This window comes from Festucalex cinctus, chromosome 13, assembly GCF_051991245.1.
Source record: "Festucalex cinctus isolate MCC-2025b chromosome 13, RoL_Fcin_1.0, whole genome shotgun sequence".
NCBI classification, from domain to species: Eukaryota; Metazoa; Chordata; class Actinopteri; order Syngnathiformes; family Syngnathidae; genus Festucalex; species Festucalex cinctus.
Window position 1 is genome coordinate 18594075 of NC_135423.1, and position 23529 is coordinate 18617603.

At 40.5% G+C, this 23529-nt stretch overlaps 1 protein-coding gene across 1 annotated transcript in view; it reads right to left on the minus strand.

The window, feature by feature from the left end:
- Nucleotides 1-15112: 15112 nt before the first annotated feature.
- The window catches only part of clpb (ClpB family mitochondrial disaggregase), a 53514-nt gene continuing 45097 nt past the window's right edge, over nucleotides 15113-23529 (minus strand). The window contains exons 8-16 of the mRNA XM_077541431.1: nucleotides 23242-23319; nucleotides 20642-20697; nucleotides 20272-20316; nucleotides 19428-19589; nucleotides 19205-19361; nucleotides 18447-18520; nucleotides 18255-18374; nucleotides 15862-15966; nucleotides 15113-15778 (exon numbers count right to left, since the gene is read on the minus strand). Coding sequence (XP_077397557.1) covers nucleotides 15581-15778; nucleotides 15862-15966; nucleotides 18255-18374; nucleotides 18447-18520; nucleotides 19205-19361; nucleotides 19428-19589; nucleotides 20272-20316; nucleotides 20642-20697; nucleotides 23242-23319 — 995 coding nt within the window. The 3' untranslated portion in view covers nucleotides 15113-15580. The remainder of the gene's footprint in view (nucleotides 15779-15861; nucleotides 15967-18254; nucleotides 18375-18446; nucleotides 18521-19204; nucleotides 19362-19427; nucleotides 19590-20271; nucleotides 20317-20641; nucleotides 20698-23241; nucleotides 23320-23529) is intronic.

A 23529-nucleotide genomic window follows, 5' to 3' on the forward strand; every position in this document is an offset into this window, starting at 1 on the left:
AAATTATTTCACTTCAATCTGAATTTGACATTTTTATTTGTGCTATGAATGACCGGTGCAAAACAACATGAGCACAAAACAAACGATGCTTATTAAAAAAAAAAGTAAAGCGGCTTTACTTTTTTTTTTTTAATAAGCATGCCAGCACTGCGATTAGCTGCTTCCGATATTTTCTGACAAGTGTTGAGAAATGTAAATAAATAATACAGTTGCCAATGTCAGTCAAACCGTGACATTATTATTTTAATTAAAGTATGTAGCCTTCCTAATAATGAGCATATCGTTAATTTATTACCTCAGAACGGAACATTGGCGTTTTTGTCGAGGCAGAAAATGTGATAGGCCTTACATGGATCTCATTGTTTGCAAGTCTGTTTTCTATAAATTTTAAAATTGTCTTGTGTGCTAAACACAACTTTCAAATAGCTATACAATTCATTCGATTGGCTCGCACCTCGGCCACATCTCGCAACACCGTGTGGGGTCTTTACGTGGCGAGGAACATCCACATGTGACGGTGATTGCCCAGATTAAAAGCTTTGATTTGATTCCGATCACTTTTACGCACGCGTCACGAGATTGCGCGTCACTTTGATGGATGGACGACACTGACGAGAGAGAGAGAGAGAGAGAGAGAGAGAGAGAGAGAGAGAGAGAGAGAGAGAGAGAGAGAGAGAGAGAGAAAGTGGCCGTGGAGACAAGCGAGCAGTCACCGTAAACACATTGACGCCCCATAAATTGGTTTAAGTTTATTGTTTGATGTCATAAGATGTGATAAGTCATATCCCACACCGGCCGTGCACACACGCACACGCACGCTCGCACACACACACACACCTAATGTGAAAATAAAAGGGTCACTGTAACGTATAGGCCTATATGTTTAGGAATTAATGTTATTCATTCACATTTTTTTAAATATATAATTTTAAGTATTTACGTTGTGTATTCACGCAATTGTGCTATCAACGTGAGACTTTATTCATATATTTTGTGCGCTTGTTGTGTTCGATATTTTTCTTATTTTTTAATGTCGTAATAGAATGTAGTACATTACAGTATGTGTTTGTTTGTTTTTTACGGGTGATCCAATACTTAAGTGAATACATCAGGATTTAATAATGTTTTGGTCACCTGACACCCCTAAAGCGCCTCACAAGTGCATTATTTAAGAAGAAGAAGGAGATTGTAATGATTAAAAAAAAAAAATTAATTGTCAGATATATTGCAGAAAGTTGGTAAATAAGGAATTGGAACTACTGTATACACAAATAAATGCAAACAAAACGTGTTAGACCAATCATGCAATTTTCCACAAATAATGAAATATGCATTTATTTCTCAACATTTTTAAAAGCATAAGAATGCTGGCATATAAATCAACGCAGCAGTTTTCGGGCCCAGGAGGCCGTCTGATGAGTTCAAATGTGCGAGAAACTTCAACTGTTTCTAAGGTAAACTGGATGGTCCACCCCCCCCCCCCCCCCCCCCCCCCCCCCCAAAAAAAAAAAGGAAAAAAAAGAAGAAGAAAAAGAGCAACAGGAGCGAAGCCCCCTCATCCCTTTCCCCCTTCAAACTCCATTTAATCCCTTCAAAGCATGGAGGGTCTCTTCCAGGCCGTCTAATCCGCCCTTTTACTGCCCCACTTTAGCGCAGGGGGAGACCTCTCCTCCGCGGAGGTTTTAACTTTGGACTTTTACATTCATGGGCCCGTTTGACGAAACAGTAACGTGGATCTTTTTCATTCATGACGTCTGAGTCAACACGGGGGGGGGGGGGGACACAATGGGCCTCTGAGAGAGAGAGCTCGATGGGGATTATGTTCGGGGGGGGGGGGGGGGGTGTTGGGGGCAGTCTCATTCACATATTTTTCAGTCCTCTTTAATTTTATGGCGTTTATAGTTTGACTGTATGATGCAATTATATTCCGGGGAACATTCCTGGAAGGCTTTTGTGTGTGTTGGATGAGTGCGGCCTGCACGGCGACTAGAAGGAACGAGTAAAAGATGGACCGTATGGATAGGAGCCTTGCGGGAGGTCTGTTCCTATAGGTGGCGCTCTGCTCGGCGAAGTGAAGTGAAGTGAAGCTGTCACTCAACCTGCCAGGCAGCTCCATCCGTCACGGAAAACTCAAAGAACAACACATCATCATCATCATCATCATCATCATCATCATCATCATCATCATCATCATCATCATCATCGTCGTCGTCGTCGTCGAATGGCTGGAATCTGTTTCCCGCCTCCACACGGTTTATGGATGGTCACGTGGTTCCACAGGTTGCAATAGCATGCAGTGAAAAATATCTTGCAGGCTTTCATTGGCCAATTCAAGTCATTAGGTACTACATCTGTTTTCGTATGCTGCATCAATAGTCTCTTTTTCTCAACATAATACTGCTTATAAAAATAATGTAGGCTATTGTATGTTTATTATTGCGGTTGCAGTTTGGATTAGATCGACACGTCAACACACTGAAATATTTCAATATGTCATTTCCGTTACTAATTCCTAATTTATAATACGTCACCGACAGTAAAAATGACTACATTTTTTGGGGGCAACATTTAATCAAGTGGCACGTGCGGACACAACGTTGGATAATTTAATGAAAATGTTTGTTTTGGAATTTTAATTAAATTCCTTTTGATAACCCATTATAAGCTCGGTGACAAACACATATCTCATAAAAATTATGTCAATTAAAGGGCAGGAATTTGAAAGAAAATATGCTGACAGGTGTCCTCGGTGGTGGAAAAGGTATCGGCCTATTATATTATATATATTGCATTCCATTAACGGCACGTTCCAGTTGACCTAAACTGTACGACGCCATATACGGAACTCCGTTGTAGGCCCCGCCTGCTTATAGTCAAAAGAGAAGTAAACAGCAGTGCGCGTCTATAATAATTGCTGATCCATTTGGAGCAGCTGCTTACAAGCTACTCGTGTCATCGGTCCCTATTGATTCCCTGGCGCGTAAAATCAAATCACAAGTCCGCCGTCACGATGTTAAAGTGTACCCATCACTTGGTGCGCCATTTGACGGCTCGGCTGATGGATGGGAGACACATATGAGGGGTGGACTCGTGGGGAGAAGGAGGAGGAGAACGAGGAGTCCCCTGCATGTCCCCACATGCATCCCATGCTCCACATTACCGCAATGCACCGTGACGCCGTCTGTGTGCGCGCATACGACGACACGCGCGTCGAAGCAGGTTAGAGACGAACAGCGAGTGTTGCGTTCAAGTGCTGATGTGCACCCTCAGCAATTCTCGTCATCTGCTCCTGCCGCGTACATGTGTGTGCACGAAATCTCAACACTCTACAAATCAGCAGGTGAAATATAGACAATTCCGATGACGTAATGCCTACCTGTTGATAGCAGGTACTGTGAAGATTGCGAAACAGTCAAATGAACAGCAAAAAAGAACAGAAATATACATAATAATAATAATAATAATAATAATAATAATAATAATAATCATAATCATAATACTTGAGTTTGTCGTCTATATTAGGCCAAAATAGCTCAATGATGAGGCCACTTATAATTTAATGGCCAGAGAGTCAGCTATGATGAATAATGATGATCTTAATAATAATAATAATAATAATAATAATAATAATAATAATAATAATTTGTAGTATATATTTAGGCCTATATAGCTCAATGAGTCAGAGAGTCAGCTGTGATGAATAATGATGATCTTGATAATAATAATAATAATAATAATAATAATAATAATAATATAATGATCTACTCCAATAATTGGCGTGGACGTTTTGATAACGACATATGAGGCATATGAGCAACAATCGAATTAACAAAATGATACTCATATAATGTAATACGAAGAATTGACTCAAATACCGACATCATAATATTATTCTAATGCGATAGACGGTGAGATTGATTGATAGACAGATGTGGCAAATTAAATAATTTTTTAATAAATAATTCCAAATGTATCAGTGTCATTTTGACTATAATGTAAAAGTAATAAAATGATATTAATAATAATGAATATTTGACATTGATGAAAACAATGACGCACATCGCTAAATAAATAAATAAATAAAAAAAGCTTGCAACAGCAGGCCGAGGATGTTGTATGCAGGGCTCATGACGCTAATGCGGAGAGGCATGTTACTTAAAAAAAGAAGCTTTTTAAGATTAAAAAAAAAAAAAAAAAAGATCCCTGGAGAGCAGCATGAGCGCACGCGGACGCTCGCCGCAGCTGGAGCGTACGGGCGCGCGTGCGCATGTAGGGATGAGGATGAGGAGGACGAGGATGAAGAGGAGGCGCACGCAGTAGTTCTCCAAACAAGCTAATTCGATCTGCAGCTCTGGCCCCTTCGCTCTCAAAGCAGCCCAGCGGCGGGGCCTCGGCGAGCTGTGGAAACTTAATTGAATTAAACGTCCCGCTAAACTAATTAGGCTGCAATCTGCCACGCGAGCTGTCCCTGAGCAAGGTTCGAATTAGGCGCGATGGATTTGTTCCTTTTTTTTTTTCTTTTTTTTTTCTTGTGCCCCCCTTTCAAAGAATGACGGACAGACTGGTGGCTTCTCCTTTATTTGCCTTTTATGCTAATTTTCCCAAAGGGGACGTGTCACGTGACCGCCTGGAGGTAACCGGTGCTCGCGCGCACTTTTCCAAGCCTGCACGGTAACAAAGAAATTTGACTAAAATAACCTGCCGCGTGGGTCCACCCGCCTGACTTCCCCTTTGAGTGGCAACCCGCGAGCGGCGACCCTGAACAGGATAAGCCGGAAGATTGATAATATGGCAAAACATGCTCGTGCGATCGTCGTATTTGAGTGGACTTGATCGATCGCCTTTTTTCAGGATTTCAATGACGTGCCTGCAAATTCTGCGTTAAGAGCGGGGACACGTATGATAATGGGGAGCAAGTATGAAGACATCATTCATTCGCCACCTGTATACCTGAACACACGCACGCGTGCGCACATACACACACTCATGTAGGCCTACGTTTGCACACATTCCGTCAAAAGATGGGTCCTAAATGATTTTTTATTTTATTTTTGGCTCGGTTCGTGGTCACGTGGCACGTGCACCTATCCAGTTACCGTTGTAATGACGCTTTGTCATTACTCATTATGGTCTAAAAGTGTTTACCACATTTTCAATTGTGACTTTACCTATAGCGTTACTGAGCATGCGCACGGCCCCAAGTCAATATATTTTTTTAAAAGTGTATTTAATTTATAGTTCCTTTTGACTAATAACCATGTAAGCAATTGCGTGTAGGCTACACGAAAAATTGAAATAGAATATTGAAGATGCGAGATAATAGTTATGCCGTTTTGTTCACAAATCGGAGACACAAGAGTTCTTTGCACTGATGTTTACTGTGGGCCTTGCTTTTACCACAGACACACCGTAGAACACTTTGGCCTGCTAGTGAACAAACGGGTACTTGTGTAACTTAAATATCTTCACTTGAGCTCTACAAATGTCGCGACGTAGCGCTGCTGTGGCTGTATCGGACTACTGTCTTGCTATGCTAACGAAAACAGGAAGTGACCTAATCGTGCTCTAAAGTCAAACATAAAATTTACAATTTTAATTTACTTACAAACTAATTATTAACGAGAATATAGTCCTACTAAGCATACAAAAATAATAGGAAAATAAAAACAATGCACCTAAACAAATAAGTTTGCGCACCATAGTAAGCTTCTATTACAATTATTGAAACACCAGCTCCTCCTACTGGCGAAACACAAACCCGCAACTGGTTCAACCGTTACACTCCCACCATCACACTACTGCTTCAGTGTGTGTGATCCTAAATAAATGTTAACATACATTTGAACTTAATAAACAACAATGAACATTATAATCATTTCTAAGCTTCTAGCAAAAGTATAGTCTTATGTATTGGTCTGTCTAAAACAGTCTTGGTTGCTTTCTCGCGAGTTGAGTCGCCGATGAGAAGCTTGACCTTTCTGACCCTGCCATCAGCTCCTGGTGTGACTTCTATGACCTTGGCGAGTTTCCATTGGTTCCTTGGAACACAATCTTCTTGTAGAAGAACAATATCATTGATCTTCATGTTTCTTCGGTTCTTGTTCCATTTATTTCTCTGTTGCAGGTTTAACAGATATTCCTTTCTCCATCTGGTCCAAAAGACATTCGCCAAATACTGCACTCTTTTCCATCGCTTCTGCAGGTAAAGATCTTCTCTGACGAATTCTCCAGGTGGTGGTGATATCACTGTGGACTTCATTGTCAAAATATGATTTGGTGTGAGCGGCTCTGGTCCGACAGGATCGTTAAGGCACTCAACAGTTAGTGGACGACTATTCACGATTGCCATCGTTTCATACATGAAGGTTCTCAATGATGAAGTGTCCAATCTTGCAGCTGACTCATCCAGAATGGCTCTCAAAACATTTCTTACTGTCCGAATCTGTCTCTCCCAGACTCCTCCCATGTGGCTCGATGCAGGTGGGTTGAAAATGAAGCTTATACCAAGCTCTTTGACTTTCTCTTGAGTTGTTTGTGTCAGAAGCTCATTTCTTGCACCGATGAAATTAGTGCCTTGATCACAATGCAGTTGACTCACATTGCCACGTATTGCAATGAAACAACGAAGTGCATTGAGAAACCAGTCTGTACTGAGATCATCCAAAACTTCAATATGAATGGCTCTCGAACACATACATGTAAACAAGAGTCCATATTTCTTTAATTCTTTCCTCCCTTCTTTTATGCAGAATGGTCCAAAACAATCCATACCGCTGTACGTGAATGGAGGGGTAGCTTCCAGTCTTTCACATGGCAGATCGCCCATCTTTTGTTCTTGATTGTACTTCCTGTATCTTCTGCATTTGACACATTTGTATATGAATGATGAAACTTGCGCACTGCATCCAATTATCCATATGCCATTAGCACGAATTTCATTGACTGTCATTCCTCTACCTTGGTGATGTATCTTCTCATGAAAATGTTTGATGAGCAAGCGTGAGATGTGATGCTCTTTTGGCATGATAGCTGGATGTTTGATGTTGGGATGGAGCGATGCTTTTGTTAGTCTGCCTCCCACCCTCAGGATATCATGCTTGTCAAGGAATGGACTTAACTGGTTCAACTTGGAGTGTGATGACTTGACTTCCTTTTTGTCTTTGAGTGACTTGATTTCTTGACTGAATGCTCCTTGTTGGACTGTGCGAATGATGAACTCCTCTGCTTCTTTTCTTTCTTCTAATGTCGTACTTTCATTAGACATTTCTTTTGCATTCTTTACATACTTGACACGTCGTCTTAATCTTGCTATTGCTTTCACAGCTCTTGTCCAATCTGAGAACTTTTGCAGACGTTCTGGGACAGATTTCTCTTCCTTTACTTGGACAATGAAAACATGTGTGGCTTTGACCTCTGGGTCTTCAGTGCTAATCTCTTTCACTTGGACATCATCTTTTGGCAGTTCTTTTTGCCATAAGAAACATGGGCCAGTGAACCAGTTGGACTCCACTAATTCCTTTGTCATGATTCCACGTGATGCGTGATCTGCGGGATTTTGTTCAGAGGCAACATGTCGCCATTGACTTGGTTCTGTGCTTGATCTGATCTGCTGTATTCTGTTAGCGACGAATACATGAAATCGTCTTGCATCATTATTGATGTAACCAAGGACGACTTTGGAGTCAGTCCAGTAGTATTCTTGAATGTCTTGGATTTCCAACTCTCTCTTCAGAAAGCTAGCGGTTCTTGCAGCTGTTACTGCTGCTGAAAGCTCCAATCTTGGGATCGTTGTCACTTTAGTAGGAGCAACTCTTGCTTTCCCCATTACAAGGGTACAGTAAACTTCTCCAGACTTCGTCACTGTTCTTAGGTACGAGCACACACCATACCCGGATACACTGGCATCCGAAAAGCTGTGTAACTCATACTGTTGCACTTGTTTGAATGTTGTTGGAACATAACAACGTTGCATCTTGATAGTAGACAGGTCCAGAAGGTCTCTAAGCCAAGCTTCCCATTGAGGTTTGATGTCTTCGGGAAGTGGCTCGTCCCAATCCAGCTTTTCCTGACACATTCTTTGGATGATTCTTTTGCCGACGAGAATGAATGGGGCAACAATTCCGAGTGGGTCGAATATTGAGGCCACTGTGGAAAGCACTCCTCTTCTCGTGAAGGGGTTGTTCTTTACAACAACTCTGAAGCTAAATGTGTCTGAGGTTACACACCATTGGACTCCTAAAGCCCTTTCCATCTTCGGCTCTCCCAAAGCTAGATCCAGGTCAGTTGTTCCTGACGCACATTCTTCTGTTGGAATAGTGGCAATCACGTCTTCGCTGTTGCTAATAAACTTGTGCAGGTGCAGCTTTCCTGTGTCACATAGCTCTCGGGCTTCTTTTACAAGCTGAATAGCTTCTTGTTCAGAGTCCACACTTAACAAACCATCATCAACGTAGAAGTTGCGTTGAATGAACTTCACAGTGGCTTGACTGAACTTATTTTCTCCTTGAGCAGCTAGATGCTTCAATCCAAAGTTTGCGCATCCAGGCGAGGATGCTGCGCCAAACAAATGGACTCTCATGCGAAACACTGATGGTGGCCTTTCCATGTTACCGTCCTCCCACCATAGGAATCTGAGGTAATCTTGGTCTTGCGGGGCAACATGAAATTGATGGAACATACGCTCGATGTCGCACATGATAGCCACATGTCCTTTCCGGAAGCGACACAGAACTCCAATGAGCGTGTTTGTGAGATCTGGTCCCGACAGGAGATGTTCGTTCAGAGATGTATTCTGAAACTTTGCCGAGGCATCGAAGACAACACGTATCTTATTTGGCTTTTGCGGATGGTAGATGCCATGATGAGGTATGTACCACACTGGTCGGTTGTTTATCTCAGCTTCTGGTACTTTCTCAGCATCACCTCTCTGTATGATGTCTTGCATGAATGCCACGTAATCTTTCAAGTAGCGCTCATCTTTCCTGAGACGCCTCTCCAGACACTTGAGTCTGTGTTCTGCGCAAATTTTGTTATTTGGCAATTCAGGTCTTTCTTCCTCGAAGGGTAGCGGCATTTCTAAGTGACCGTTTTGCTTTTGTTTGATACCTTCTTTTACTTTAGCCAGAAATGACATGTCTTCTTGTGACATTGACTTTTCTTCAACACTTCTTTCAACAAAGTCCATTTCCAACACTTTAACTATTTCAGCAGGAGTGACTTCTTTGACTTTGTTTCTGTAAACAAAGTGCACTTCATCTTTGAGCTTATGACTTGTTTCAATAGCTGGCATGACTTCTTTCACAACAACATGATGACTTACTCCAATTTCATCATCATCTGCACTTTCGGTATCACTGTAGCCGATGATGCTCCAACCAAGCAGGGATTTCTGTGCAAATGGCTGGTCTCTTTCACCACTGATGACCTCTAGTGGCAGTAAAGCTTGAGGACAATTATATCCGATCAGTAAGCCTACTTCACAGTCAAGATTGGGTGCCATCTCCCTTGTGAGATGTTTCAGATGGGGCCAATTCTCTGCCGTTTTTCTTGTGGGAATATGTGATCTATTGGCAGGAATATAGTCTCGCGTATAAGTTGTTGGCAACTTGATTCTTGTTTTAGAGTTCATGCCCCTTACTTGTAAGTCCTTCACTTTGTGGCTTGACACGATCTTTGTTTTGGAAGTCATCGTGGAAATCTTGAGTTTGACTGGCTCAGACTTTGTGTTTAATGTCTCAGCTGTGTCCTTTAAGATGAAAGTGGTGTCACTTTGTGTATCAAGCAACGCATACACAAGCCTTTCTTTCTTTGGTTCATCCACGGTTGATACATAGACTGGAATAACCGAAGAAGTACAACTTTGTAACTTTTGTTGCACCACTCTGTTTGATATAACTTGTGTGGATTCTTCTTCTTGTGTTTCAGACACAACTTCTGTTTCCTGATTTGTATTGGATCTTTCTTGATTATTCTTTGGTCTTCGTTCTTTGTCTCTTTTCTCTCTGTCTTGATGTAGACAAGTTGGATGAGACTTTTGACATTTCTCACAAACACTTCTGGAAGTACAGTTTTTGGAGATATGACCGGATTTGAGGCAACCAAAACACAGTTTTTCAGACTGCACAAACTTGACTCTTTCATCAACTGACTTTTCCAGGATCCTTCGACATTTGTGAATTGTGTGACCAGGTTTCTTACAAAACAGACATGTGACGTTTGCCTTTTCGTTGGAGCTTGTGCTGAATGTTTTAGCATTCGGCATGTTGTTCTTCTTTTGCTTGTCTTTGATCTGAAACTTTTCTGGTTCAGTTGACTTCATTGCATGCAGTGAAGTGATTGGATTGCATGCAATTCTTGCTTCTTTATTCAGAAATTTGACAAAATAACTGAAATTGGGGAACATTTTGTTGTCATCTTGGAATTCAGTTACTTTTCTGTTCCAGCGTGCGCTTAGCCAATCAGGTAGCTTTGCTGCTATTCTCTGATTTTCTACGCAGTCATTTAACACTTGTAAACCTTGGACATACTGCATGGCTGATTCAACACTGCTTAGGAAATCTGCAAACTCACGCAGATCTTTGCTGTCTTTGGTGCTGATTTTATGCCACGACTGAATTTTGTCTCGAAAAGACTTGCCAATCACAAATGGATCGCCAAACCTGTCATTGAGAATTTTCCAGGCAGCAGAATAGGCTGTGAGTGTTCCAGCAAAAAAGTGTCCTTCAATGGCCTTCTTCGCTGAACCTCCAACATATTTTCTTAGGAAGAATAGTTTTTCTTGAATTGGCAGATTTTTTCGATCAACTAATGTTTGAAAAGACAACTTCCAATCATTAAACTGCAGTGGGTCACCTGTGAAGATTTCAGGCTCCGGTATTGGAATTCTGTTTGCTGTGATTGCTTCAGCCAGTGTCTTGACAAGGTCAATGGAGGTTGCTTCATTTGCAGTTGAGGTCGATGTTTGATGCACCGATGCTTGGTGAGGTAAAGAGTGTTGACTTGTGAGAGCTGCAACTTGAGAAGGGACAAATGGTTTACAATGCACATTTAGCATGCTTGGTTGTGGAAGGAAACCATCTTGCTTGACTTCAGAATTGATAATAGGAGGCTTTTCTTCATCTTCACTGCTTAGACTTTCAGCATACACCCTTAATCTTGCTTGTGCGGCATTATGCTTTTGCATTTCTTTTAATAGTTCCACTTCTTTTCTCTTCTCCTCCAACTTAGTCTTTATTGTAGTGCTCTCTGTTAGAAATTGAGCTCTTTTCCTTGCATCTTCAACTTCAAGTTCTCTTATTTCTTCCTCACATTGATGCTGTGTTTTCATTATTTTAATAACTTCTTCTGAAGCTGCTACTTCAGCCTCAGCTTGTTTTTGGTGTAGTGTAGCTACAGCTGACTGTTGGGACAATCTAGACATGGACTTTGACTTGTACGTCATTCTTGAGGAAATGCTAGAAGAGCTGCTTTCAAACACTGACTCTGAGTCAGGCCAGGGAATGCTATCTGGATCACCATTTTCTTCCAAAAGACATTGAGCCTTTAAATTGGCAGCTTCACTGATGGCCCAGCACACATCACATTTTCTTCTTATTTCGTTATCAGGAATGTCAATGTTTCTGATTTCATCATAAGTGTTACAGATGTCAGTCATTATAGCACGTATGCCACTCACAGCTTCCGGAATCAAATCAGTGTCCATGTATTTTATCATTCTCTTGAAATTGTTAATTTGGTATTTCCATTTCTTATAGATTCGCTCAAACTGCTTTACCAAATCATTTAATTTTGCTTCTTGTAAGGATTTTCCTTTTTCAGTGAGTGTGCGTGTACGCTGGCTTCTTCGTAGAGTTTCAGACTGTGTGGGATCAGTGGATATTGCGGGCTGAGTAGTTTCTTCTCCATTTGCCTGCTTTTCTGTATCCTGTCCTTTATTTTCATCATGTAGATCGAGCTCCGCACTCCTTTCTTCAGTGGGCTGCATTGTAACCTTCTTGTCATCTGCCATTTTGTCTTGTTTTAGCTTTTAAACATTCACTAACTTCTTATCTTACTGATGAATGTGCAGATTTTTTTTCTTGAAATGTCACAGTTGGCTCTTGAATGCAATTGAGGCTTTAACAGCAGTTCACAAGTACTTGTGCTACTTCCAAGACACGACTTTTGTGCTTACTTGATTAGCTTTTACTTGTTAACTTGCTACTTGACTTGCTCAATGCATTTTCCAAGCGTGTGATACTTCCCTTGCACGTGAGTAGCCAACGTCGCCTTCTCCGTGATAGATGTCTACTTTCTCCAGCGCAAAAGTGATCTTCTTCCACTGGCGCAGAAACGTGTTCTACTTCCTCCAGCAGAAAGTGTTCTACTGCCTCCAGCAGAAAGTGTTCTACTATGCCGTTTTGTTCACAAATCGGAGACACAAGAGTTCTTTGCACTGATGTTTACTGTGGGCCTTGCTTTTACCACAGACACACCGTAGAACACTTTGGCCTGCTAGTGAACAAACGGGTACTTGTGTAACTTAAATATCTTCACTTGAGCTCTACAAATGTCGCGACGTAGCGCTGCTGTGGCTGTATCGGACTACTGTCTTGCTATGCTAACGAAAACAGGAAGTGACCTAATCGTGCTCTAAAGTCAAACATAAAATTTACAATTTTAATTTACTTACAAACTAATTATTAACGAGAATATAGTCCTACTAAGCATACAAAAATAATAGGAAAATAAAAACAATGCACCTAAACAAATAAGTTTGCGCACCATAGTAAGCTTCTATTACAATTATTGAAACACCAGCTCCTCCTACTGGCGAAACACAAACCCGCAACTGGTTCAACCGTTACAATAGCGTAAGGAAACATTGTCAGCGCTATTATGTTACCGGGCCGTGCGCAAACTGCGCATGCTCAGTAGCGTTAGCGAGCTCAATTCTACGGGGAGTTCACATCCACAGAACCAAGCCCGGCTGCCCGCGAATAGTGAAAATCTGCTATAGACGAGTAATGAAATTCTCACCAAAGCCACAATCTCACAATCTTGTATTTGAAAAAGTTTCAAAATTATGACAACTAAGACAAAATATGATAAATAAAATAAAAAAATAAATAAATAACGTAAAGGAAATCTATAAAGTCTTCATATATAACGATAGGAGAGTTGTACATTTTACGAGAATTGCTTCTCAAATTGTTACTTTCCTTCTTGTTGTGCCTTAAAGTGATGTAACTTGCATGTTCTTATTTGACCACTTGATTTAGCTTCTAATGCAAATATGGTCACAGTACCGCATGACAAAGTTGTTTTCTTTGCCGAACACTTGCTAGCATAACAGTGCTAGCATGTGTTATACATTCATTTCAGTTTCAGTCATCAAATGTTTTTGTTGTGACCAACCAGTGACAGTCACTTTCCATCCAACAACCTGGATGAACCCTGAACACAAAACACACGACTTCTCCTCCATCTTGTGTTTGCAGCTGCACCTTGAACTCGCCTCCATTTGTCCCCGGCGAGCAGAAGGTGGACACGAGCGAGCGCGTCTGCAGGAGTGAGCTTATGGGCATGATGGAGAGCCAGGTTTCTGTTTCTCCGTAATCTAATCAGAGAAATGGCAGCAGTCAGAAATAGCCTGGCAAACACACTAAGAGCCTCTTCTCCTCCCCCTTAGACTTGTCTTCATCCTCGGGGATGGCGCATCGATGCACACGCGCGCGCACCTTCAGTCCTAAAGTGCAAAACCTGATCCAGCAGCTACTTAAGACAATGAGAAATTTCTCTTGCTTACACTCTGGCACGGAAACGTGTTTGTCATATTTCAGAAAGTGTCATTCTCACAGCCAATCTACACTCATAAAATAACTTTTAGGGCTGCACAGGTGCTACGAGAATTAGCTTGAAATACCACGACGAATTTTAGAGATGCAATCGACAACTAATTGATTATCAAATAAATTAGCTCATTTACTGCAGTTGACAGCATTTGACGTCAAACATCCATTTTAATTGGGCTGGCAGATAATGAGTTCAGACATCCGATACATGTTCAGAGCTGTTGTTTAACTAAATCGGCAGAATTTCAGCCACTCACCGGTATAAATATTCTCAGATTTCTGTAAATAGCATTTTTTTTAACATTTGCTTTTACTTGGGGAAAACATTTTTTCACATTTTCTTAATGAAAAAAACAAAACAGGAATTGAATCATTTTATGATTGTGAATTTGCCATTTTGAACTAATACCTGCTTTTTTGAATAAAAGGAAGGAAGTTGAAGCATGATTAAAAAAAAACAAAAAACATGATTCATAAAAAACAGATTCATCGATTACTATGCCTCTATCATACTGAGTGGCAAATATTTGCAACACTAACGATTGTTGATTTCAAGCCAGGGTTCGTTCAAGGTCGTTTCCTAAACATTCTCGAAACAGTTTTGTTTTTCTCTTGTTGCAAGGAAGTTTTGAATATGTACAAAAATGTCCTTGCGACTTGTTTAGAGAATGTTTAGTAAACGTTGCGCCCTTGAACGAACCCTGACGTGAAACAAACATTCGTTAACGTTGCAAACGATCGCTCCTCAGTGAGATACATGATAAATGGTTGCAGCCATTTTGCAAAAAAAAGTTCCAATATTATCCAAATAAAGTCAAAGTGTTACATACAATAATAATGAAAAAAAAAACCCAAAACAAACAAATTTAATTTTATGGGAATACACATCCAAAATATTAGCAGCCATTTTTACAAGGCTGAAGCTGCAACACTATTTTATGTTTGACTATACAAGACTACATTAAATTAGTATGTATTTTGCAACAACAACATAATTGCAAATGAATTATATAGTAAACACCTGTTCCACAGTGTTGTTGTTGGGGGGTCCAAGCAGTAAATGACCCCCCCTGACATGCTAATCCTTCCCTCCAAGACATTCCTGCCAAGTGATTGCGACGTTCTCTACACAGCAGAATTCCAAAGAAATTCTCCTGTCACGTCGCCTCACAAGGTGGACAAGCGTTATTGTCGTACGACTCCCACCCACCCGCACACACGCGCATCCATCAGGAGACGTCAAACCGGATGCATACAAACAAAAAAAGGAGGAATTTGCTTTTTGTTGTGCTGACTTTTATTTCCTGCCTGCGTGGAGGCACACACCAATGTGATATCTTCATCAAGCATTTGTGTGAATTTCCTACTCTAATGTTGACATAACTCCTCATTATTAGCATGCATGATCAAGAGCAATTTGTATTATACAACAATAATTTTAGTGCATTTCATTGGATGGGATGTTTGTGGAAGTGAACAACCGACACATAAACCATCTTTGGTTAAAAAAAATAAATAAAAATCCTTCACAGCAGATCAATCTTCATCATCCAATTGCAATAATAGCCTGCACATCAATACACATTTGTGATAAATAGAATCTTGTCAAACTCTTATAAGCATTTTAATCATCAGTGTGGTGTAACAGCTATGAATGAACTATGTGATGCTTCACATGAATCAGATGCTGGTGATGAATGAAACACAACAACTACACAACTTATACAACTCGCTCCGAGACGACCGTTTTAGTGTTCCGGGCTGAGCGGCGGGCGAATGTCGAGCATCCGGGCCGAGCTGTCCTCCCCGACCACCTCCAGGCGCAGGCTGGAGGCGCTGCGCTCCTCGAGGCCGCCCGATTGGACGGAGAGGCGCAGGGTGCAGCCCTTGGGCAGAAGCTCCTGCTCGTAGGCGGCGGCCAGCTGGTTCACCACGCGTCGCTCCACCTGACACAAAACGAGAATATTTTTTTGCTCATCCTTGACAAACCTTTTTGGATATTTGTAGCAAATTTCATCCATGTACGCACCTCATGTTTAATGGAGCGTGCGCCGTAATGCAGGTTGTAACCGCCCGCCAACAGGTCCAGGACGGGCCGATCCCACTGGAGGGTGATGTCGTGGCGTTGCTTGGCCTGATGACGACACGCAAACGGAAAGAAAGGTCAGCTGGGGTGCAAACGCGGAACAAACGCAGTACGACAAGAATGATAAAACGTCCAGCGGCATTTCTGCCGGCACTAATCGACACTTCCCTAATGCGTTTTGATCAAATGCTAATCAATAGTAATGATCCGTGCCGCTCATTTAGCTACACATGTTAACCACTCCATTCAATGAGGATGATGTAAACAACTCATAACACCTCATTTGGATTCAAATAATTGGACACAATTGAACATTATCATGTTATGATATAAACAGAAGCTGGTGGATCAGACATTCCGCATTTCCAAAGAAATGTTCATGTGCGTACTCATAATGAGAGCAGTTCAAGTCGGCTTGTGAGCGGTCGCCTGCGGGGCCGGGGTTGTCCATCAGGACCGTAGCTGTCATATTAATAATTAAATATTGATAGAGACTCCACATGTTAAACACTGTAATCGCATTAGAACGAGCAGCACTGATTATATTGATTAGTGTGTGTGTAGACTGCAAAAAACAGTGGGTGAGGCCTTACAACTATGTTGGCTATAAATACTATCACATCTTTTTTTTTTTTTTTTTAAATGGGCATTTATTTAAAAAAAAAACCCTGAAATAGATGCACTAGGTCATTCACAAATAAGATCGTTAAAATGTGTAATAAAGTTATTCAAAGAAACCAAATTGTGACTTGTTAGTTGAGGTAGAGGAATGAAATCAGACATATGGCCCGTGGGCCAGAACAGGCCCGTCAGGTGGTCTAATCTGGCCCGTTTAGACAGAACACAACTGCCGTTTTTCACTAAATTGAACTGCTGTTGCTAATTTTGTCCACTGGTGGGCGCACTGACAACCACTTAAATGACATTGTGAAATTTGGCTGGTTTGGTAACTCAGGATTTGACGCAAAAAGGTTGGTGCTCATTTTTGTTAAGAAATTTCATATTACACTGCAATAAAATAATACATGGGATTATTTTCAGAATGTACTAGCATTTATTTGCACACGAGAAACAGGAACTATACTAAACAAAAATATAAACGCAACACTTTTTTTTGCTCCCATTTTTTTATGAGATGAACTCAAAGATCTAAAACTTCTTCCACATACACATTATCACCATTTCTCTCAAGTATTTTCCCCAAACCAGTCTAAATCTGTGATAGTGAGCACTTCTCCTTGGCCGAGATAATCCATCCCACCTCACAGGTGCCATATCCAGGTGTTGATTAGATACAGGTGTGCCTTCGACATTCTGTTTTATTGGGAGAGGGGGAGTGGGAGTCTTGTGGCTGAGAAAAACAGTCACAAAACTGCACCTTTCAGAGTGGCCTTTTATTGTGCGCAGTCTGAGGCACACCTGTGCACTAATCATGGTGTCTAATCAGCATCTTGATAAGGCAAATCTGTGCGGTGGGATGGTGGATTATCTCGGCAAAGGAGAGGTGCTCACTATCACAGATTTAGACTGGTTTGTGAAAAATATTTGAGAGAAATGGTGATATTGTGTATGTGGAAGAAATTTGAGATCTTTGAGTTAATCTCATAAAAAATGGGACCAAAAACAAAAATGTTGCGTTTATGTTTTTGTTGAGTGTATTATTGACCTGTTATAGCTTATTAGGTCAAATTTGGGTGAAATGATTAAACTCATGAGTTAAAATGGAGTTTGACACCCCTGTGGGTTCTTCATTATTTTCACGTATTACTCAACCAACAGTTGCTGATTTCTTTTTTACACTTGTGTGACAATTAGAAATTATCACTTTATCTTTCAACTTTTAAAATGTATTATTACACTGGGGAACACAATATTTGTTGAATTATTTTAACTAATTTTTGGGTCCGGAATCCAAAACTGATCTCCCTTTTTCTATACCATGTCAAATGCTTGAGCTATGGGATCCCCATTTGCTTAATAAATATGAAAAAAATGTGTATGTATGTAAATAAAACACTAAAAGATCGAATGGTCACAAGCTTTGAAAAATAAACAGTCAAAAATAAAATAAAACTTGCAATGGTATGCCCATAATTATACGGTTATGAAAGAAGCCAGCACTAATCCTCAAACTCTTGCTAACTGGTAAATGAGCTTCTATTACAGTATTTTTATTTTTATTATTTTCTATGTGAAACATGCATATGTAAAAACAAAAAACATACAGACGTTAGGAACGTGGTTCCACACTTAACTCCATATGCAAAGTGCATTTTGACACCTTGTTATGAATCATGGCAATATAAATCAAAGAGACTTGACTTGATGCTCCAAACCTTCTTAGCCCAGAAGTTGAGCTCCTTGCTAACCAGCTGGAGCAGCTCGGAGTGACAGAATGGCAGGAAGTAGACAATTTCATTGATCCGACCCAGAAACTCGTCCCTCCGGAAATGTGCCTAAGCAAAAACGCAGGAATTAGGTTGAAGACTGACAACCGAGTACTCGTTGGGGTCAAAGTGCAAAGTTACCTTCAGGATTGGTCGAATGACAGAGTCCTTAAACTGTCTGGAAATTGTGATGTTGTCACCTTTTTGTACATCCTCTGAGGAAAGCCGCAAAAGAAATACACACACGTTATGACATGACCACTTGCACGAATTATATCTACATTAAATACTCTGTTTGTACAAAGAAAATAGCGTTGAGGTCAAAGTGCAATTTCTGGAGAAATTGCGTGGGAATGCTGAACGCTGAATGCTAAGATTTGAATGCATGTGCTTATGAAGTAAAGTGAAATAAATTATGTGAAAAATACAAAATATTTATCCATCCAATCCATCCATTTTCATGACTGCTTATTCCTCACAAGGATCGCGGGGTGGGTGCTGGAGCCTATCTCATCTGGCTTTGGGCAGTAGGCGGGGTACACCCTGGACTGCTTGCCAGCCAATTGCAGACAAAATATTTAATTGTAGTTAAATAAATTAATAAAAAGAAAACTTGAACTGCAATCTGTTTAAGGTGGGATTCGAACCATCACCTCCTGTTTATCGGTCAAAGCTCTGCCGTACTAGCCACAAGTGGACTTGATGTCATCTTTGAATTGTTGTGAAACGGTCGTAAATGATGTCTAAACGATAGTGAACGTGTCATTGAAAATTAAATTCATTAAACAAAGGATAATGAAAGATAAATTGTGTAAAAATGGCAAATTATCAATTGTAGATGAATGATAAAGGAAAGAAGAATGCTTCAGCATTCCCGCAGTTACTAGTAATATTCTCACCAAGATTATCTGCCAGCTTCCTGCGGGTGACCTCCTCCGCTTCCTGCCGCAGCTGAAGGCCATGCTGGGCAATTTCCTCACTGGCGACGTTGGACGTCATGATGAAGATTGCGTCTTTACACTCGATGGTCTTCCCCTTGCCGTCCGTAAGACGACCCTGCGGGCGCAAACGGTCTTTCAGAACGTAAACATGAGCGCGCGTGCGCTCATAACCCGCACGAACCTCGTCGAAGAGCTGAAGCATGATGGTGAGGACGTCGGGGTGAGCCTTGTCCACTTCGTCAAACAGGACGACGGCATTGGGACACGCCCGCAGCAGCTTGGTCAGCTGACCTCCTTCCTCGTGTCCAACGTATCCTGGTGGTGAGCCAATGAATTTGGCTACCTGCGGGAAGACATACGAGACAAGGACTTGTCGGCAAATGAACGGCGCCTGTTGATGCGTTTTCCGCAGCTTATCCTGTGCAGGGTCACGGGTGAGCTGGAGCACATCCCACTTTAGGGAAAGAGCTAAATTTCGTTCAGTATAGCAACCTGGCACTGCCTAACAAACAGCCAGTGTAGTACTCCAAGGGGCAGCATTTTGTCGGGATTTGGTCAAGTCACATGAAGGAAATATTTGTTTTCTCTTTAACTCATTCACTCCCAGCCATTTTCACAGAAGCAATCCCATTCGCTCCCGCCTGTTTATAAAAAAAAAAAAAAAAAAAAAAAAAAAAAAAAAAAAATTACAGATTAGTAAAACTGTTCCTCAAAGAAAAAAAAAAAAGAAAAAAAAAAGAAGCTCTTCGGAGCCTTCGCATTGGACATTTTTAACAACTCAGCTTTATTTATAGAATATTTTAAAATATACAATTATAAATATTAAAAATATAAATAAAATCAATAAATATAAAATATAAATAAATACACACATATATATATATATATATATATATATATAAATGAATAATATAAAATACATAAAATACAAAGTGCTTTAAACAGTAAAAATCAGACATAACAAAAACAACAAATTAGTAACATAAAAACAGCAAACATAATAAACCTGAAAACAAGCAATGTACCTCATGTTTTTCCTGAAATTCTGACATATCCATCCGGATGAACCCCTGTAACGTCACAATTGTTCAGAGTCAGAACAAGATGCATTGTGCAATAAGGGAAGCATAATTTGTAACTCAACTGCGACTACATAATATCTTCCATGGAAATCAAAATACTTCATTCCTTCAAGGGTGGGAAAATCTACTATTTTAACTTTCCAGCTATTGACTTAGAACTCTATACAGACACTCACCAGACAATATAATTACACAAATAATGAGATTAAATACAAGAGCTGCAAACAATCATACTGATAACTGTACCTAATAATTTGGTTACCCTGTTAGCTATGTATGTGTGCGTGTGTATTTTATGTTGGCGTGACTTCACCTTTTTGACATCTTTGTGCATGTAGCGTGCCACCTGTTTGGCCAGCTCTGTCTTTCCTATGACACAGCAGACAAAAACAGAGACGCCACTCAATTATTCACCAACCCATAAGTAATTACTTTGCAGTAGTTTCTATTTAAAAAACAAACAATAAAACAGAACTTTTCCAAATATATTTTGGGAAAGCTGGAAAAAAAATCCCGCACAGAATGGTGATCTGTCTCTAAGTGCTGGCCTAAATCTCAGTGGCGACCTCTAAAAGAGATTTCAATCATCTCTAGAAGGCCACTTTATGATTGTCTGGAAAATATTCAGCATATAAATGCTCATATTAGATATTGATGTCTTGTGTTTGGTATGCAGATGCGTGCATGCGTGTGTCTTGTTGCTGTGTTTAATATTGATGTTTCTCGGTCACCGTTTGTCGCTGAGGGCAACAAAGAATATGAACAGTCTCGGTCCTCATCCATCTCCCTGGCCTGCCATTTTACCATCTTCAACTTTCCCAGCATTCGCCACATCTCATAATGTCATATGCTGTCTTTCTTGTTTACTAGAGAGTAGACTGATGGATTGATAGATGATACGTGTGGACATTTTGTGAACGTTTACCAACCTTGTGAATATAGGAATATTATGCATACACATCTGCAAAAATGACTGAAGATGGTTTAACTGAAGGATCTAAAGTTTGACAAATTTCAAGCAACATGTTGGATGGATGGAGTAGCAGTGCCATAATAAGCAAAGAGCGGATCTCGAATTCAAGGTGGATTATGGGTAGCGGCGTGGTGCATTGTGGGTAGGCGAAACTATCAAACGGTCATTGAAAATGAATTGGATCCAATGGAATCGGCTCTGATGGAAACGTTTCAACCGCTGGAAGTTGCTGTTTTTTATTAACATGGCATGTGGTTTAGTGACATCGGGGTTGACTTGCAAGCTTAAAAGTGGACAGTTACGCAAAGCTTGTCACCACTCTAATCTTTGCTATTCAAATTGATAGGGTAGTTGGTAGCCTCATTTTTTTCCTCGCGCATGCACAAACTTAATGCACACTTAGCTTATTATTATGGTACTTTATTTGTATGTCCAGATATTTTCTTCTATTTGAAATATCATTAACACAAAAAGTGGATTTTTATCGGGCTTTTAGAATCAACCAATAAGCTTTATTGCAGGATTTAAGGGGAAAGTATTTATTTTTAACTTGTGTTGTTATGTGCAAGTCTTCTTAATCTTTGTGGGCTGGTATCGTGCGGGTGGATGAGCTGGCGGGTTGTTTTTAAATTATGTAAAGCACTTTTGAGTTGCATATTCTGTATGAAAAGATACTATTTAGATAAAGTTTTTTTGATTGATTGAATTACCGTAGATCACATGTGTCGAGAGACGGAGCACTGCATGTTTTCTAGGCTTCTCTACTCCAACGCACCTGATTCAAGGATCAGGATAATTATCAGGCTCCTGCAGAGCTTGCTGATGAGCTTAAATATGAATCAGCTGTGTTGAAAATGGGAGACCTCGAAAACCTGTAGGGCTTCGGCCCTCGAGGGATTCAGTTTGACACCACTGCTGTAGTTTTATCTATTGACCTAGCTAGCTATCGAGCTAGCGCTAGCCAATAGGAGAAGAAGCAATCACAGCTTTGGAGATGACATCTCAACTAGCAACAGGTGTCAACCACACCTCACAAATTAAGATACAGGAGTCAATAGTTTTTGTTTGTTTGTTTTGTAGTACAAAACAAGAAAATGTTGAAACGTAAAATATATTAAGACAAATAAATTTCTTTGAAACACTATATACAAGCTCCTTTTGGATCAAACAAGATTTACATTGGTCATTTAAAAAAAAAAAGTGCACATATATACATTTAAACAACTCAAAATTCGTATTAATAATCTATTTTTGTTTACGATTATGCCGATTTTGTAATTGTGGAGCGTAATAATTGAATTTTCGATTAATTGCACAGCCCAAGGAATCAATTCCTTACTCAGAGTTCTCCGCACAATGCCACGGAAGAGGCGGGACTGTTTTTTGCACAACAGTTTGTTTCCTGTTCGGTTTGCGACGTGTGGGCTGCGTCAAAAATACTTGTGCTTCCGACTTTGTGCGTTCGCAACCCGGACCGGAAATAAACTGATGTGCAAAATTACGTCCCGCCTCTTCCGTGGCATATACCCCATACATTCATTAAAGTTGGGTGACGGGTCTGTCGCTCAACATAATGAGCATCACCATTTATTTCTATAAGTCAAATTTCCATAGTACAAATATAAAGAACATTGGAAACATTCTTTTGGATAAGAGAGGCGGGACTAATGGCTGAGGTGTGCAAGAAGCACAAACTTAACACAAATGACAGCTCCGCGTAAATAGGAATTGCTTCGATAACGTGTGTTTTCGTGAAAACAAAAACATTACTTTTACATTGCATTTACTACACCGTCCTCCTATCTTTACTCTTTGTCAGTCTGTTATCTGTCCTGGGAGTACAAAGACTCTTCAGTCTTGAAGAAAGTGTTGCCGTCACCTCCTGGGAAGAAACCAGCAGAGGAAGTATTGGTTGTGGTGTAAATGGAGGAGTCATTTACCAATTCCCGATGAGCCCAGGAAGAGGAACACGAGCGGGTGCTCTTCATCGTACCAACCATTCTCCTTCCTTCTGATGGCTGCATGTTGAATGAGCGAGAGAGAGAGAGAGAGAGGGAAACAAAGACAGAAAAACAGGCTATTATCGGAAACATTTGCATTTGTTGACTTTGCTTTTCTGCCCGTTTGACCTGAGTTGACCCGAAGGCGGCTGGTATCCCAGAAACTTTGATAAAGGGGTGCTAGGGCGGGTCACACGCATTTGGCTACAAAACCGGGGGGGAGAGAGA